The 19,894-nt window shown below is 35.7% G+C and overlaps 1 protein-coding gene across 1 annotated transcript; it reads left to right on the top strand.

The window, feature by feature from the left end:
- Nucleotides 1-2,810: 2,810 nt before the first annotated feature.
- Nucleotides 2,811-6,491, top strand: LOC121730462 (GILT-like protein 2). The gene is made up of 5 exons (XM_042119504.1): nt 2,811-2,865; nt 3,057-3,160; nt 3,916-4,074; nt 4,654-4,842; nt 6,105-6,491. The coding sequence occupies exons 1-5, from the start codon at nt 2,826-2,828 to the stop codon at nt 6,360-6,362; spliced, it is 750 nt and encodes a 249-aa protein (XP_041975438.1). The 5' UTR covers nt 2,811-2,825; the 3' UTR covers nt 6,363-6,491.
- Nucleotides 6,492-19,894: the final 13,403 nt, after the last annotated feature.

The following is a 19,894-nucleotide window of genomic DNA, read 5'->3' as shown; positions in this document are numbered from 1 at the left end:
GCCTCTCTCAATGAACGCCAAGATGACCGAAGACCGATTTGAAGTTTATATTGCATAAATTATCCAGAGACTACAACAGATGCAAAAGGCCTTAATTTTCTGTCTCTAAGACCAAGTAATAATAAAATTCCATTAAGTTGGCTCTGACCTATGTTTAAAAGCGTAAGCTTAATGAATTGTAAATGTATTCTGTACCACTTTAAAGGAATTGATTTAAGCGCCACCATAGGGCGGAGCATACAGAAGTCTCTTACAGCTTCAATTAACAGCCTTTCAGTTAAGCGACTGATTAAGCTTACACAAGATTAGAACACGGGTATTCGAGTTTTCACTGCGCCTGCTAAAGATAGGGACAACACTACAAAAAGCAATTTGAAGAGTAATTAAAAAAAAAATATTTATTATAACAGTTACGAGTAATATTACAAGGTTTCTAAGTTGCAATCGTCTCTTAGACTATATATTTTGTCCCTAGGCTCGTATCGTCACGTATTATATGAAACTTGTTAATAAATAGTCATTAATTGTTATGTTTTATCTTCTGTAGTTTCCTGGGAATACTTTACTTTTTAACAATGAGCAAGGCATTTTAATAATACCACGGAAATAGCCCAAAATTTTAGTTTATTAATATTAATAAGCCTTAAATCTATAGTAAGCCTTAAATCTATAGTCTAGAAAAAATATATTATTTTGAAATTCGATGTCTGGACGTCAGCGTGAGTTTATTTAGCCCTGTGTTTACAGTCTGGTGACCGCGAAGTAGTTTCGGTGCTCTGTGAGCTTCTATTTCGCTGCGGAGGCTGGGAGCCATGAATTTAGAAAAGCTATTACGAATATTGACAAATATTTTAACATACAACATAATGATAATGTACAAATTCTAAAGGTTATCTGGGATATTCTTCTCTTTGATTGTTTACTGTCTATTAGAGCTAACGTAAAATCTATCAGACATAGATAAGTGTCCTCCTCCTCTCATGACTCATCCTTCCTCTTATTCAGGAGAGGTCTAAGCTTCCGGAACCGAGAAAGGATGAGTATAATAGTAGTATAATAGTAGGAGTAGATAAAACTATCTTTAACTATTAAGCTAATATTTTTTACCTTATAAATGATATTCAAAGTAGTATAATAACACGCAATACGCAATACTCTTCCATTTACATATTTCATAAATATCTACCAACTGTTTTAAAAGGAAACCGCTTTTCCGATTTTTATGTGTCTAGAGATATTTCTCTGGAAAAAACGTTTAACTGTTTTATACTTACCAAAAAGATTTTCCAGAAAAATTTGTAAGATTTTCCAACAAATTTCAGAGGGTCTTTAGTTTTTTGTGTGTTGCGGGTAACATCTAGTTACAAATAAACGTATTGAAACAGTTGTTGAATGTGGCAAAAGTTTGGCGATGCCACGTCAAGCCCAAGTGTTGCAACTCGCAAACTTGCATTTATTAACGGCAGACTAATCTGTTTTAGAGTGATTTTAGTGTTCAGCTACTATGAAATTAGACTTGCAAAGTATAATTCCCACCGGTATTATTTTCATGTAAAATGAACATAAGACTTTCCTTATTAAAAAAATACATAATATTTATTCCTTTTTCTGGAATCATTGGCCCATATTTTAAATAACTTAAAGTTGAACCCATATTTCAAACATCTTGCTCTATCAAAAGTTTCAGGTCTTAAAGGTAGAGCCAATATTCGTGTCTTAAGAGCCCATATGACCCTAACTTGACTACATACTTTAACCTAGATCTCAAAATCTGTAAGGTCTAGAAAACTGATTTTTTGACACAAGTAACTTCAGCTCATAAATATTAAATGCTCAAGACGAAAACACGATTACTCAAAAAATGCTCGATAGTTTCTTTTTTACAAAAAACCTTGTTTTAGACACATTTTTGCTTGGATCTTCGAAGTTTGCTGTCTTTTCTTTAATATTTTTTAATATCTAAAAAGGTATTGATAAAACCTAAATTTGCTCAAAACACTTTTTTCATAATCATTATAGTTCGTCTTTTATTCAAGTAAAACTAACTCGGCGATGATTCCGCGCCGTCCTTTTTCACCTGGCATATGAAAGACGGGCGTGAGTGTGAAGAGAGAAGGACGATGTTTGATTTTTAGAGTCAGGTGAGCTCTTAACTCTACAAAGCCTAACTTTCCCAACTCTACAGCGTATGCTTTGACTTCTTCGTCATATGGATGGTGTTTCTTGGCATTGAATGGCTTTAACTTGGCTTGTGACATTAATACAACGTGTAATATAAATTAATGATATGTGATTATGTGATAATATCATTAATTATTTGGGTGTGTACAAGAATGTTTAGAATAGAATTCACTGCAAAAGTGTCAGCTCTGAAAGAGTTAATTTTTTGTATCGCTGTATAAGCACTTTTATGATGTTGAACCATTTCTAATATAATAACCGAAGTCAAAAACTCTTTCTGTACTGCTACTTTCACAATGAAATCTATATAACTGAAATAGGTATATTTGAGTTCCCTTAAGTTTTATCACTAATTTACGTTACGCGTTGTATAAAAATAATTCATGACTTGTATTTAATAGTAACTGACTTCATTATCTAGGGGCAATGGCCACATGTGACATGTATTATAATTGTTGATAAAACATTTATGCATAAAACTATATTCATATCATTAAAGACTGCCTACTTGCGCTCAGCTTTTTATCTTACATTTAGTTTCATTTTAACTGTAGTTAAGTAAGATAGTTTACTTTAGTTTAAGTTTAGTAAATACTAAATTTAAAATGGCACCGTCACGTATTATATTTTTTATTTATTTTTCTATGTTAGTATATAAAGTAAGTGGCGTTAAAGCATCTATGGGTAAGTTAAACTTCGTTATATTCTCTTGAATATTATTAATATTAAGTGTTGCACTATGCAATACAAAATTATCTACCGAATACAATTTTTCGGTTATTCGCTCTTTTTTCTACACCCTATCAAATGATTACAATTAGTTTATTTATTGTGAAAAGAAAAATAATATAATTATAATTTATAACTGTTTTTAGGATCTGGCCAACATAAGTTCAATGAAACTACTGGATTAGGTTATCATAATCATATTTCTTATAATAATGGAACATATCATAGAGAAAGAGTGGAGCTAAAATTGGTAAGTACTTGAATAACTCTATACCGACTGATGTTTAACAACTAAAGCTAAACTTTTAACCGACTTCCTGCAGGCGTAGCATGGTCACCATAGAAACGGTTTCTTTCTGCGGAAGAATAGACAAAGTGACGGTTAGACAATGGGAATCCGCCATTTTGTCGATAAAATCTGTCAGTATGTCAATTCTTTCCAATGTCTGCTGTTGTTATGCTAGCCCTGCTGAAGTTGAAACTAATCAAATTCACAAATTTCGGCTAATATTCATTAGCGACACCCAAAAAGTCATAGAGACCCAAACCCAAGCCACCTATTAATAACCAGATTTACTCTTTTCAAAGACTATAATGGCCAGTATCTGTGGTATTTTGACTGAAGTTTATCTGTTCACCAGCGCTTTTGATTGAATAGCACCAAAACAATATAACCAATCAACAACACTATTGAATGGAAACTCACCTATCACTCTAAAACCTCAAGAACCTAAATCACCTTAGAGTTAGACTATTAATCCATACTTACATACTAATATTATAAATGCGAAAGTGTGTCTGTCTGTCTATCTGTCTGTTACCTCTTCACGTCCAAACTACTAAACCGATTTTGCTGGGTATGAAGATACTTTGAATCCCGGGAAAGGACATTTTTTATCCCGGAAAAATGTACGGTTCCCGCGCGATAAACGAACTTTGTCGCGACGTAGTTACGGACGCCATGTAGTTTACTCATAATAATTATTATTATTCTTCTGATTTCAGCATGATAACAATACACAAAACAAGAAGCTTAAAGTCAGCGTGTACTATGAGACACTGTGTCCAGCTAGTGTTGAATTCTTCGCGGATACACTTAGGACTACTATGGATCGTCTGAGTTCCTATATTGATGTTCATTTAGTACCGTATGGACATATTGAGGTATGATATCGGCTTTATACCATAACATTAAAATGTTTTTAAAAGTTTCTGATATTAACATGACGTTAATATCAGAAACTTTTAATAACTACCTAATAGCCCAGAAGGAGTTTTTTCAAAAGGGCAAAATGCTGCAAAGCTTATATCTTTCTCAGCTACTTGAAAATAGGAGTATGGTGTCTCCTGATGAATATTGAATACTCACTTATAGGGGCTACAAAATTCATGCCAATATCATGGAAAGTGTGCCTGTCTGACTGTTAACTCTTCAAGCTATAGGCCCACCAAAAATGGCACCAACGACTGTTAAGGTTAATGCTCGAATTAGTATCACGTTACCCCTTTCGTTTTTTCATATGAATGAAAGAGAGGACATGCCATGTTAACGAGCAGTTTACACAAACAGATGTTGGTGAAATTGGGTCTTAACCCGTGAAGCGATTTTAATAACAGGTATGGAGATTCTCCAAGTCCCGGTTAAAGATATTATGCTTCACGAATTGCTGCTATGCTGCAAAACGAAATTGTTACCAATATGTAAAATCTGATTCGCAGAACTAATAGTGCATCAATTTCCAGGAGAGCACTATGCTCGGTCGTTCCTATTTCAAATGTCAACATGGCCCGGCAGAATGCTTCGGCAACATGATCCACGCCTGCGCAATCAACGTCATAAGCGACAAGAAGAAAGCACTCAAATTCAATATATGCCTCATGAAGTATGGCAGAGACAACCGTGTTTGGGACTTCCAAACAGCTCTGCACCATGTAAGTATTGGGTCTGAAGTAAGCATTACCTAAAAACTCAAGTAACCAAAGCTCTTAGTGTTTTTCATCCTTTTAAGTACTTTGTAGGTTGGTTGATCTATTTACTTTATTTTCAATTAAAAGTGCTAGTAAATAAATGCAATCTTATGGCATTGATGAAATTGATGAAATGATACTTTAAATTGCCTTTGCACGAGTAGTTTTAAATATCCCGCAATGATCTTTTATTTCCTGTCTATCAAAAACTAGACCCCACATTATTATTCGATGCAGAACCCCTGCTCCATAGTGAGTTACACGTGCGAAAATCAACTGACCTGATTTGTATGAGCGCACTAATAGTTTATTAACCGAAATAACTCGTAATAACATCATAATGTCGTCTGATCCCGAAACGTTCCTTAGGGATAGCCGTTGTACCTACACTCTACAGCCAATATAGAGGCAACTCTAAGCTAGACGCTGTTGCAGCTTCACATTTTGGGGGCCTTTCGAGATAACTCGATAAAACGAGAAGTAGAGTAGTCTTCATATCTGCTTGGATTCTAAGCAAGCAGCTTGGTAAGTCATTTTGGCAGCCTTGGGGTTGGGCAAAATCTAAAGACGTCAGAGGTAGGCGCGCTTGCCAAACCGCGTAAATCCAGCATTACCAAGCAAACGCGGTGCTAATATGACAAATAACTGAGAAACATCCCATCATCAAAGTTCTCGTACTTCGAAAATTAAATTAATACGAAATAGTTTTGTAACTTGGAAGTTATATGAGCGAACTATCCAACAAAATTATGCCCCAAATAAAACCGTTTTGTATTCATGACGTCGCTCAGAGATGGGGAAATAGAGCGGAGGAATAAGGAAGTATCTATTTAAGGATAATTTAGTAAGTTTTCGGGAATCGACGACGCATATTATTATTTCATCTCCAAAATGGCGGAGGGATATTATTGGATTTATAATTCATAGTAAGTTTTATACGTCTTATACATACTTTTAACAGCAAATAAGGATTCTTGCCGAAGATGTGTAATCCTGCCGAAATATAGAGCATGGTGATAATGCTTCCATATAAGTGTGATATAGGAATGTCTGCGTATGAAAACAGAAAATCAGTCAAAGATATTATGACGGATATTTAAAACAATAAAATCTTTTTTAAGTAATATAAGCCCATACAGTATACAGTGTAGCTTGCTTTTCATCATCATGTTGACTGGAATCAACTACTGTAAAATTTTTACTTACATCAGCTATTTTCTTTTCAGTGCGGCAGAATCCATGCAGTCTACGTGCCTGAAGTAATCGAATGCTTCCAGAACATAAGAAGTGACAACTTACTATCGAAGTATGGCGAAGAAACCTACAACTTCTTCAACAGAATTACAGAGGCAAAGCAGAGATACGTACCTTATGTGGTATTTGAGAACTACGGCGCGAATACCACCGAAGATAGAACTAGTAACTTTTTACAACAAGTTTGTAATACAATAGTGCCAAAGCCAAATCCTTGCTATCATCGCTAGTCGCAATAACTTTCACCAAAGACTGTACCAGGTTCTTATAATTATAAAATAGTACTAATGGGGAGGGAAGGGGGGAGTTGAATTAAATATTAGTAAATCTCGAGACATCCTAAAAAAAATCCTTGAGATCCTTCCAGAGACCTTCAAGAATTGGGCCAATGAGTAGCAAGCATTAACGCTTAGAAATTAACTTAAAAAAATCAGTTTGTCTTTGTAAGTCATCTCTTATAATAATATTACGTTGAATCCTTGTGTGAACGGTAATACTTTTAAAATAAGAAATTTAATTTAAATATATTTTGTTTCTTAATGATCTTCCTTAGTAACTCTGTAGTTAAATAACCGCAACTCGCCAGTCTTTATTCCTGGGTTGATTAACGGCTGTTCCCAATATTTGCTCTATCTCTGGTTTTGCCCTACTAGAGATAGGAATAGCTCAGAATTGACATAAAATATATGTCTCTAATGTCTAATGTGAGTTATTCCTATCTCTAGTAGGGCCAAACCAGAGATAGATCAAATATTGGGAACCGCCGTAAGAGCTGGCGCGCACTACGACTTTTTGTCGCGCGATTATTTTACCGACCTATAAAAATTCAAATAAAACGCCACTTTATGACATAAGCTATAGGTTTCATTAATCGCGCGACAAAAAGTCGTAGTGCGCGCCAGCTCTAAGACCGCAACGCGACGCATAGATGAATTTCTAAATTTGTATGGATTTGACAGATTTCAATTGCGTCAGTCGTCGGACGTCTTGCGAATCTGTCAAATCCATACTAATTTAGAAATGCACCTACGCGTCGCGTTGAGGTCTGAATCAACCCCTCTTTCAGAACCACGTTACAACACTGACAATGCAAATTCCAAAGTTTAGAGAACTATCCTAGCTCTATCCCTCAAGAACCGCGGGCCAGTCCCCGACTCCCCGGGACAGTGTCGGGGAATCCCCGCGGTACACGTGTCTGTTCCCACAAGCTATCGAACTTCCTCCTGCTAAGGTCGATACTCCACAACACAATGTGATTATGGCAATCGTTTTGACATTTTGCTTGTTGCCTATTCATTTGGGTACGGAAAATAATTGTAATTTGTAGATAAATAGAGTTTGTGCGTTCTAAGATGCAATGGGTGACAGTTTTCATGTTCCTTGCTACGGGTTTTTTTTTACAAGAAAACAAAAAAAATCAAAATGTAATAAATTATATTCCATCTACTAAAACAAATGTTTCCTATAATAATTGTAAATGAATAAAAATGAAAAGATGCTAAATGCTAACTTATTAATAAAAATTATAAATATTAACTGTGAAATAGGCGTATAAAATTATTGTTACGAAAACATTTGAAAAATGTCATATGCATGAAATGTCAATAGAGATTGACTCTGTTGAATCGAAATCAAATCGATAAAAAAGGGCAGCCATCTTAAATCGCCGGCACCACTGAAATGTCAGTACCTACGAAATCGATAATTTCGATTGCAATTCCTTTACGATATGATTCGATATTTTTAAACTATCGATTAACTTTTGTTAGGTAACTTCCCTACTATTGTCAATTATAATGTGTCACGCATATTATCATAAAACGCACAAACTATAGTAATGTATATTTGGGGTGATAGGGCAAAAGAAAAGTCTTCTTTACACAATCACACCACTAATTTTATTAAACGTGTTCAGTATTCCGTGCAACAGTTCTAAATTGGTACATTACAATTCACAAAAGTCCACAAAAATTATTAACCTACTTGTCACACACTAATCACTTTCAAAATCTGTAACGACTGTCTATGTGTATCATTATTATTGTTGTGTCACGCCAAGCCAAGACGTGACGCCAAGCGTGGCAGTATTGCCAACATAATATTTGCAGATGGCCAACATTAAACAAATTATCTAGTGTTGCTATCTATAATTAATCTATACATTATAAAACTTAAACTACAGTTGCGACAGAGTCGCCACATATATTTTGTTAAGTGTGGATTTAACATTTTTAAATATTTTGCGTTTGCCCGATTTTGCTATTATAATGTCAGCAGTACTTTTTTTACGTCCGTGGTCAGCAGGCGTTCAACATTTCAGTCTTACTACAAAAGATTTAAACACCCGTTGAACAGTTGATTGGAGAAAAATTCAGTACAGAATGGTCTCAAAACAACTAACTGTTCAACAGAATATGTTTAATATTTTGTGGTAAGACCGTAATATAGTAAACGAGAGTTAAATGTTAATTTATATTCCGACAAAAAATTTTGAGCAATGACTACAAAATAAAATTTTACTACTAACAACCCCAAAAAGAGCAACGAGTCTTTTTGGAAATTTTGGATTACCGTGTTATAAAATTTGAGTAGATACCACTCATACCAGCTAGCTACCTTTTTAACCAATAATAGTGACTCAAAACTAAGATCAAGTTTAATATACTTGCAGTAAATAATTCTAAACTTAAACTGTGCTCGTAACTGAGGGATCCGTATTCTAAAAGTAAAAAGTCCTCCATAAAACGTGCATACAATTTGCAAGGAATCTGTGAATGATGAATCACGGAGCAAACATTTAAAATATCCGACGCCCATGACTAACTGACCACGGACCTTATTGGTCATAATTATTATAAATTTATAAAGAACTTTCGAGCAAACGAGTTGTATTCTTATAAGTTTGCTGTTACTTTGTAGTAAAAGTTTTAGGGTAAGAATTTCTGGGAATTCTCGGTTAATACAATCCGGGATTTTAAAATTACCGGGATTTTTAAGATGTTTAATCCGAAATCCCGGTAATATAGACTGTACCAAAAACCCGGATGTAAAAAATGAAGTTATAAAAAATTATTGTATCTCTGTTATCCTTCTCTATTTGTATGTTCTGGACTCTAGAATGATCTCATTTTCAATGAAAAAAATCTGAAATCAATATTTAACTTAACGGCATTAAAACTAATCTAAGTCTTTACCCGTGACTCATTACTGCATACAAAATTTCACCAAAATCGGTTCAGAAGTTCAAGCGTGAAGAGGGAACAGACAAAAGACAGACGCACTTTCGCATTCCTAATATTAATATGGATTTTATAAGTATACAATACCTTTTTCACTCCATGACATATTCATAACATATCGGATTCACTTGGGAATGTCAATAAAGTCTCTCATTGAATATTATTCTCGCTGTAATTACCGGCCGCGGCAGGACTCGACTCTCAACACCCCCGAGTCCAATTATTTCAACTCGGTCCAGACTCCAGACAGACTGACACAAGAGATTGCATAATTCGCTCTGCATTACCAGATTCCACTGATAAAATGTCAGAAGGTATGTATGTAAATGAACGATTATCTAAGATAAGATTTGGGGAATGCCAAAATGGACTATTTTTAGTATTTATATTGATTGCGAAGTAATTTTAAAGGCATGGATACTGGATAGTCATGTTATATAATGCTATTCAAATAAAAAAATCGAAACTTGCCTTAATTAACTCTATCGTCATTCGTCATATGGTTATTATAACGAGGCATACCGTATTCAATTAGCAGCATTAGAGCGACCGCAGACTTACAATTTCAAGTTGGCCGACTATCGTACAACTAAATTGCTAGTTTCACAATTTAATTGGACAACTTTTTAATTTGTGGGTAATCGGAAAGGAATCGCGGTTCTTATACGATCGGTGTCCAATTATTTAGTTGTACAATTTAGTTGGATGCAATGTGCGAGCTCTCATATGTCGCTATAGCTAAATTGGTATACTATGCGATTTAGTTGGCCAACTTGAAATTGTAAGTCTGCGGTCGCTCTTACAGCTCATAATATTATACTGAGCTTTGTTCACATTCGGATCAAAATTATTTAGAACAGAGTAAAACCACTTGCTAAGTATGTATTTGCTAGACTATTTGCTAGTAAGTGGATTAATAAGCGGTTTCCCACGGTAAAAGTATTAGAACCAAAATATGCAAGATAAGGGCTATAAATTAATTAGTAGGTATAAAACATATTGTAAATTAAATAAAATAAAAATACAAAAAATAAAAAGATTTAATGATAGTCGAGCTACCACCGGCTCTTAGACTATTACAATGAATTCAATAAAACGTAAGATCTCTTACACTATTCCAGGGTATGCCAACCATTCACGAGAGCTGTGAACTCGAGGAATTGTTAATTAATATCAAAACATTCCCGTTGTTAGCAGAATGTTAATTTCCGAGAACGTTAGCGCGGCGGCCATGCAGAATCAAATGCGTTTCCGCACGCACCACGCCATGCGGATGCATTCTAATTTTCACGACGGCTTTGACGTGGGTACCGCATTCGTTTAAACAAACTATTTACACACACACGTGTTGTATAAAGTCTGGAAAAGCTTCGTTTCTGTATTATAAGCTAGGTCCTAGGAATAATGAATTCTACGTAATAGCACAGAATACATAATATTAGTACAAGGTAATATAGTAAGTCAAAAATATAAAGACGAACATATAACCTCCTTTTTGGAAGTCGGTTAAAAATGGCTCCACGACGAATCATCATCATCGAAATGTACACTTAGGCCTGCAAATGCACACGTATGTTAAGTTGTGAAACTCAGGTTCACTCATATAACTTTCGTCGCCCTGGCTAACTACGTTCGCGTTATCATGAATTGTCATGTAAAGCAATATTACAGATGTATAAGAGTTATCGTTCTTTACTGTATTCTATTACGATCTGATTGTAAGTAAGCGCTGATTCATCAAGCCCCATACGGTCACCGGTGACCGAGACACAGTAGAAATTCTATTGTGTCTCGTTTTACCACGATTAACGGGTTAATCAAATACAGAAATCTCTATCTGCATCTGTAACTTAAATCTGTATCTGATTCTAAAGTATTATACGTACAGCAACTCAGAATTATTTGCAACATTCGCATTCGATGAGAAATCGACCAACCCTTGCCCGTATTGTATGATCGGATTTGCGTCTGCGATGCACTTTAATTGCAATTATAGAGCTCTCACTAATATTACAATTAGGCGACTATGTAACTGATCCGACAGATGTTGTTTTGCCATAATATGTTGTGACTTGCGGAAATATGCTTGAGAGCCTCAAAGGAAGCACACAAAATTCCAAGAAAATCGATCCGTTTCGGAGAAGTTTGACAACAAACACCATTACACGAGAATTTTATAGTATATTAGATACTTGACGCCCGCAACTCCGTTGCGCCAAAATACGTTTATCGGAACCGTACATTTTTCGGGGATAAAAAGTATCCTATGTCCTTTCCCGGGACTCAAAGTATCTACATAATTTTCGGCAAAATTAGTTTAGCGGTTCGGGCGTGAACTAAAGGCAATAGAGAGACATACAGACAGACGGTCAGCACAGACACACTTTTATTTTTAAAACTATGGTTCTTCTCGTAACCACGGCATCAACTATTGCGATAAATGACGTTTCATTAAAAAAAAAAATGCAAACGAGAAACCGAGAGCGAAGTAATCGAGGCTGCGGCGCACGGCCAAGGTCTCTGCGCCATTATGTAAATAATAGCTCACGTCCAGCACATGCTAATCGCGCTAATGCGACCACTGACAACGGACACAAGGTTACAGCACACATTATATACAGTACACCAGCTCCATAATAGACGCTCGAGCCTGCCGCGGCCGCAGTCACGTGAATTCAGAAAACATGAAGTAGCAAATGCACACTGCACTAATTTGCTACTTCATGTTTTCTGAAACGAGTGGCATACACGAACTTCGTCGTTTTGCTTTTAACCCCCGATGAAAAAAGACGGGTGTTATAAGTTTCGCGTGTCTGTCTGTGTTCTTTTATGTTATTCTTGGAATCGCAGCCCGTATGAGCCGATTTTGATCTAGTCTTTTCGGTTCAGCAAGACCGCAACTTTCCGCGGTTGATGGGTTCAATATATTTTACGTTACCATTCCTGATATTTATTTGAGTTTTCTCGGGCGCAGGGGTGGCACCATTTTCAATTTTTTTTTTTAAATTAATGTAAAACTAACAGCTAAAATTAAAAAATTACACATACTTACTTTGTTGACGAGTTAAAAGACAGGCAAGTATTGCAGAGCTATTATACTGTATGAAATGTATGCTGTGGTCACTAGTTATAGTGTAACTGTTACATTTTAAATACTCGTAGTACTGATGTGTCACACTGTAAGTTGTAACACATCTATACTTCTAGACTAATTTATTCAGCAGGTTACTATGCTCTATGAGCTATCTTAATATTGACAGTATCTCAGGTGTGCACAGGGCACAGGCAATACCACGGCACACCACGGCCAGCATCTAGCACCGCCATAAAAAATATGCACCATTATTTCAGACACAGCCTGATAAAAATACACTGGAATAATATTTTTATCTAGCTCTGCATAAATATTTTTCCAACGGCCACGTCAAAATATCTTTCTATAATTTTCATATTTTCCACGTTAATATCTGCCTCGTAGAAGTAATGAGATTTTTATGAAAATGGGGTAGAGCAAAAAGCATGTTCTATTTGACCAACTATTCATGAAGTAATGTAATATTTTATGGACGGCATGCAGTAGAACATTTAACACGCTGAAACTGAATTCATCGAAATTCTTGGACTAAATTAAATTTTTACTTTGAAGATTTAGTCGAAGACAAAGCTTGTTATAGTCTCATGGGCTGCTGCTGGCTGGGACCAAGTTGGAGTTTCTTGCCATAACTATAACATACAAAGTCCTAACCTAACCAGGAAGAGGTATAAAAAACATGACAGCAATCATGAGGATAATCATAGACCATAGCGAAAAGAACATGCCATGACTGCAGTTTAGGGCGTAGCCAGAAAAAAGTAGCCAGTTTTAGAAGTAGAATTCTTGAACCTATGGATTAGGGACTGCAGCCGTAGATTTTTATAGCTCATAATATACAATGAACTCCGTTGCGCCAAAATTCGTCTTTCGCGCGGGAACCGTAAGTTTTCGGGATAAAAGTACCATATTATGTCCTTTCCCGCCTTCCCCCTTTTGAATCCCGCTCTAAGTAAGTATAGCTCCAATCTCCATACCTTTCAGCAAAATCGGTTCTGGGGCTTGGCCGTAAAAAAATAACAGACAGACAGACAGACACACTTTCGCATAATTATAAAAAAAAATGTATGGAGGTATGGATTTACGTCTTTGTTTCTAATCGTACGTGTTCAGTAGTTTCAATTGTTTTCCGCGTTTATATCAATGGCGTAATTAATGTTTTGTCTCATTCTAATTAGAAACAATGACAATTACAATGCAACAATGTAACGGAAAAGAGGTATTACTGGAAAACACGTTTATCGCTGAAATAGGTTACGAGTTAGGCTTAGGAGTTACGACTCACCAATCAACATTCAATCAATTCCTAAAAACTTAAGCTATCTAAACTAAACCTAATGGCCGACTTACATTATTCCAATCCAGTAATCCAATCCAGCCCTAGTATAATGTAAACGGGACTAGAATGCATTTCAGTGCATTCCAGTACCTGCAATTATTTCAAAAGCAATCCAGCATTACAATTATGGATTACTGGATTGGAATAATGAATACCGGTCATTATGTTACTTAAATTGTAACATACAACACCGTCACTACAAGTCTTTAATCTTTATCTAACAAGTATTTTGGATAGTCTGCACATGTCAGTCAAAGACATACCTTTTTAGGGTTCCATACCCAAAGGGTAAAAACGGAACCCTAGACTTCGTTGTCTGTCCGTCTGTCTGTATGTCAAGAACCGCTATAGCTAGATTTCTAAAATTTTCACAGATTGTGTATATCTGCTGCCACTACAACAATAAATACTGAAAACAAAATAAAATTAATGGGGGGCTCCCATACAACAAACGTGATTTTTCGGCCTTTTTTGCTCCTCGTGCGCGAATCCGACTCGCACTTGGCCGATTTTCTTATTTATCCGCTGTGTATGTTTATTAATATAAAGTTTTATAAATAAATGCAAATAAGTAAATACATTTCTATTAAACTACAATTAACAATATTTATGATTAATAATTAAGTTGTAAAACATAAACAAGCTGTAAAGCAGTGGCTTTTATGGTTTCTATACAAAACAAAATAAAACGCCTCCGAAAATGTTCACGTTTATAGGAAAGGAAATTGAAAAGGAAATAAAAGAATGGAAATAAAACGATCGATTGAATTGTTTAAGTCAGGCCTTTCCTTGTCTTTTCCTTGGGATTTTATCATGACTTTTTTTTATGGTTTTCTTATTTTTATACGGTTAAATGGTGCAAGAGGAGCATTTTTTCTGCTTCAATAGTTTACTTCTTGATATTCAACTTTACAAAGAGAAAATGATATCGACTACCGTCTTCCATGTTTATGAATACGACGGCTGGTATTATCCATACTAATATTATAAATGCGAAAGTGCGTCTGTCTAGAAAAGCTTAATAAAAACCGCTGAACCGATTATGTAGGTGTGAAAATACTTGGTCCCCCGGGAAGGAGATTTATTCCGGAAAAAAGTTCGGTACCCGCGCGACAAACGAATTTTGAGAAAAGCGGAATTGCAGGCGCTATCTACTAAATTTATAACAAAAGAGGCTTGAAATCAAAAAAATTAACGGACAGCGTATAGCAAATACCGACACTTCTTCTTCTTCTACTCTCTTCATTATATCTTCTAGAACTGGAATGACCTAGTCTCGGGTAAAATTATAGGCCTCGAGTGCCTCCACTAATGACGAGTTCGAGTACAAATGGGCGCTATAAATATTTAATTAATATGGAGGCCGATCAGCTTATCGCAGTTTATGGAACGTGCTATTTATACACGTACAGTCGGCTTACATTTCGATCTTATTGCTAACGATATAAAGTCCAAAAGTATTAGAGGCTGTCGACTGTACACATTCCTGCTCGTTGTGATGATGAACATGCTTATGTTTTGTTTTGTTTAGTTTTGTTTGAAAAATTTGTGTTTGCTAGAGTTTAGTCAATGAGATGTTGGATGCGTTAGCCGCTATAATACCCTGGTCTCTTATACCGAAGCAGGTAGAAGAGATCTATTAAGCGCGGTTAGCGACTATCGGCTATAACTCAACCAACCTCACGCGGTCCGCGAAGGACGAAATACTCAACTCGGTTTAGATAAGTGGCTAAAAGCAAAAAGAATATACCTATCTATATAAGTATATATATAAAACTCAAAGGTGATCTATCAACGCACAGCTCAAACTACTGGACTGATCGGGCTGAAATTTGGCATGCAGGTAGATGATATGACGTAGGCATCCGCTAAGAAAGGATTTTGATCAATTCCACCTCCAAGGGGTTAAAATAGGGGATAAAAGTTTGTATATAATAATACTTCTTAACGCGAGCGAAGCCGCGGGCAAAAGTTCGTATTATATAATATTATAATCACTACGTTGCTAAAAGTAAGGGACAGTCACAGGGGTACTAGCTACTAAACGTTTTTTTAAAAGCAACTCGCAAAAGCCCTACTTATGTAGATTTGTGGTACCTACTCTATGTTTTTTCAACTTTTTGATAATCGTAGCTACTTATAATCTAATGCTCTTTGATATCAGTTAAAGCTTAAAGCTTGATAGTAAAATTAAGAGGAATATGTTTATTAGTCGTAACTCAGCAATTGGCAACTTCACGTTGTAATTAAGCAAGCATCCGCAATATCCGTGTAACTGTAGTCAGTTCCTACCGGTGATGTATGTAATTTATACAGTTTTACATGTAGGCACTATCTGCATAGACCTACGCATTTATTTCAACTTTCCTAACAGAAAAGACAGGTCGAGCAACCTGAAAATCCTGTTGCCTGCGTCTACACTGGTAGACGAGAAATGTGGAGCGAAAATAATATTAATTTTCTCAACTTCACGTCGTAGACGCTATTTCAAACGATCATTCGCGTGTTTCCTACGAACACTTTATACGGAGCATGTACTTTTTATCGTTTTATTTTGTTTGAACACGATGGAGTATTTGTATTTAGCTAAAGCTCATGGTAGAGTTCCCTGCCTAGCATGCGCCAACGAGATATCTCACTGTTATTCATGTTTTCTCGATGTTTGATGGTTTGTCTCTTTATCTCTATTGACCCTAGCACGACAATAATTTTTTCTCGCTTAGATCTATCATCGAAATAATACATTTTTATAGAGTTTTGTCGAGACTCGAGATAATGTCGAGATTTTGACATTATGAGACGAGTAGTTTTTAATTATCTCGAGAGTGAGATACCTCGTCGGCGTATGCTAGACAGCAGAGTAGAACTTGCATGTGAGACGTTTTTGTTGAATTTAGTTGTTCAACAGACTATCATAAATCGTTTCCGCCGCCATGTTGGCTCAGTTTACTCCAAATCCTGTCAAGAACAGCTCTACTATGGAATTAACTTCTCCGACGACTCTTATTTTCGTTACAAGCCAATTTAGCGACCTATGGCTGACCTTTTCCATTAACTGTACAATAACGTTCATTTCAAATTATAAGGCGAATATGTGACGAGTCTTTGTGGTGACATCACACTTGATCCTTGAATCATTCTTGAGCCTGCATCTACACAATACCAGCCTATTGTACGTCGCGGGCGCTCGTAAAACGGACTTATGGCCCCAGTTTATATCCCCAAAACGTAATCTATCCCTATTGATTCATCTCGGCCCGGGATTAAACCTCTATTTTCAATCTGACCCTTGTTTATATAGCAATAAAAACTACTCAATCGCGGATTTCGAACAATATAGCATTAACGCGGTGCACGTCCGAGCACGGCATGTGGACCGATAATGTTCGATTCGCATTCTGCAAACATTTGTTGTACGATTTCAAGGTTATTGTTTACTTTAAATAGATATCCGCGACGATAAGGAGATACCAATTTAACTGGTTTCTTCAAATGAACATCTTTATTCTTCAAAAATTAAACATGATCGGAATAAAGGAAATCTTACGGAAGAGAACGCTGCTCTATATTAATCTAGTGTGTTGTAAAATTACATGCAGGCTAATTTATATTTTTACTGAAGGCTCCTTAGTCCTTACTAATAAATAGATCTACACATTGATTTCAGACTTCAGAGTATTTATAAAATGTTTCGCTTATATAAATAATATGTTTATAGTGAAAAAAGTCGTTTGTCAGGCAAGAACAAAAAACTGAATGACTATAATAACATTTGTATCATTAAATACGTATTCAGTTATAGGCATAAAGTTAATATACCTAGCGGAATAGAGAAACAAAGGCCTGAGCAAGAGAGATGTCACTATCAGTAACACTGCGTGGTAAAAAGAGACGTGTGATAAATGACAGTATATATATATATATATATATATATATATATATATATATATATATATATATATATATATATATATATATATATATATATATATAGCGGAATAGAGCAACAATCTCGAGCTGTCAAACGAAACCGAAATTGGTTTCATCTGTGTGTAAAAAACTATGTACGTATACACTTACACAACCATAATTGAACATGATTTCTATGAGATTTAATTGTCAACGTGCGGCACTTGCCGACTGGACGTCAAAAAAAGAGTGCTGCTGTCATTTATCACACGTCTCTTTTTACCACGCAGTGTTACTGATAGTGACATCTCTCTTGCTCAGGCCTTTGTTTCTCTATTCCGCTAGGTATATTAACTTTATGCCTATAACTGAATACGTATTTAACTTTAAAATTCTAACACACATTATCTTAATGTCTCTACTCTCTTGTAACAATTTTGAGACATCGCTTATCGAAACATTATGTTTGGACTCCTGCGACGGTCCCGGCTGAACTATTAATGTTCAGTTAAGTTTTACTGGAGACGGCTGCAGCAATATATCGGCACTTAAATCAAACCTTCTGAGGCCATTCCGCTACCAAACTGGGAATACGTCTGCGCTAAGTTATGTTTTCTAAGCAGTAACTTAAATTGACGTTATTATTTCAAGAGCTTGAACGACTTGAATAGTAGCTATTAGCAGTATATCTTAGGAGAATAATCTTGAGTACTAGCATTTACTTAAGGGTTTAACTTTAGTCTAGTATACGTAATCAAGTTAAACACTATAGCCTGACTATAGCATAAGACTTGCGATAATTAAGTTATATTGTAGTCTATATAGTAGTATTGTAGTAAATTGTAGTCTATATACGCATAATACTTGCGATAATTAAGGTATATTACTTGGTATGCAAGAATAATAACACGAATCAAATAACATAACAAAAAGACTGGCAAAGTCATTATACCATTTGTCGTAGTCGGGTTAAAATTATTAGAATGTACTATGTAGAGATAGAACTCGCAGTTCGCACCATGAAAATTCACTGAAATTGCACGATCTGCCAAATACTCTTTTATGCTTTATGATACGACAATATTAGTATTCTGGATGCGAAAGTTATAAGGAAGCGAATAACTTTTCGCTAAGGTCAAAGGTCAAGTCTAGCTGGAAAACAGCCAGCGATAAGATTCAGGGGTGAGACGACGCCAACATAATGCGTCGACTACGTACAGATAGCTGTTGTTGTCTGCATCGAATACTGCACTTTTCCTTTTATTTTGCGACTTATAGAACTCACTATGATTTTGTTTTGCTTTTTATCACCCTAGATGATTTACTGTATCTATAATTTATCTGTAACCACAGAGTACTATAATACTGGCGTAACTGTAACCAGAGAAACTTTGAGGGTTTTTCAATGACAAAAGTTGTGTGCTTTAAATATTATGTTATTAACATTTGCGTTCGACCCTTACTTTTTAGAATCTTTCAATTAAACACATGAAACTTCAATGTCTGGAATTAATTAAATTATTTTGGTCTTAAATACCTCTTTGGTCTACCCTTTTGGTCTTAAAGACCCTGAGATTGGGAAGGACTCGACTCGTAAGTCGTATGATAGTCTCTACTCTCTATCCCGAAAAGACTCTGCATTTAGACGCAACGAGCAACAAAAAATTTTTATTTATGTCAGAGCAATATATTATGTCGGGGCATATAGGTAGTGTGATTTTAATGAGGAGGTAAATTATATTAATTACTTTGAGGAAAGTGTTGTGGAAATATAAATCAAGTATGATAAGAGACTGACTGTAATAAATCAACGTTAAATCAACTGTCGCTTCGATTGCGGATCCTCTGTATGATTCACTTTTATATAATGGTACAGTTGATGAATGATGTAACACACGACCTTATTGCTTTGTGATAAGGTCTAAAAGTCAACGAATCTGCCTTCGAACATACTTGTTGTACTACGGAACTTTTTGCTTAAATTTGCTTAAAAGTACTTACGTTAAGGAAGTGTTCTAATCATTGTAATTAAGTCATATTTGGGACTAACGTAGCCGAGGAGCCTGAAAATCAAGATTCGAGGGACAAGAATCATGTCACTGTGCTTCTCATCGCAGGCTGTCTCACTCGTTAGGACAAAAACTCTTTCGGGAGCGAATGATAAAGCCTGAGATCGAAGCAATT

The sequence above is a fragment of the Aricia agestis genome, chromosome 9 (assembly GCF_905147365.1).
Source record: "Aricia agestis chromosome 9, ilAriAges1.1, whole genome shotgun sequence".
Lineage (NCBI taxonomy): Eukaryota > Metazoa > Arthropoda > Insecta > Lepidoptera > Lycaenidae > Aricia > Aricia agestis.
This window is presented reverse-complemented; position numbering and strand designations above follow the sequence as displayed.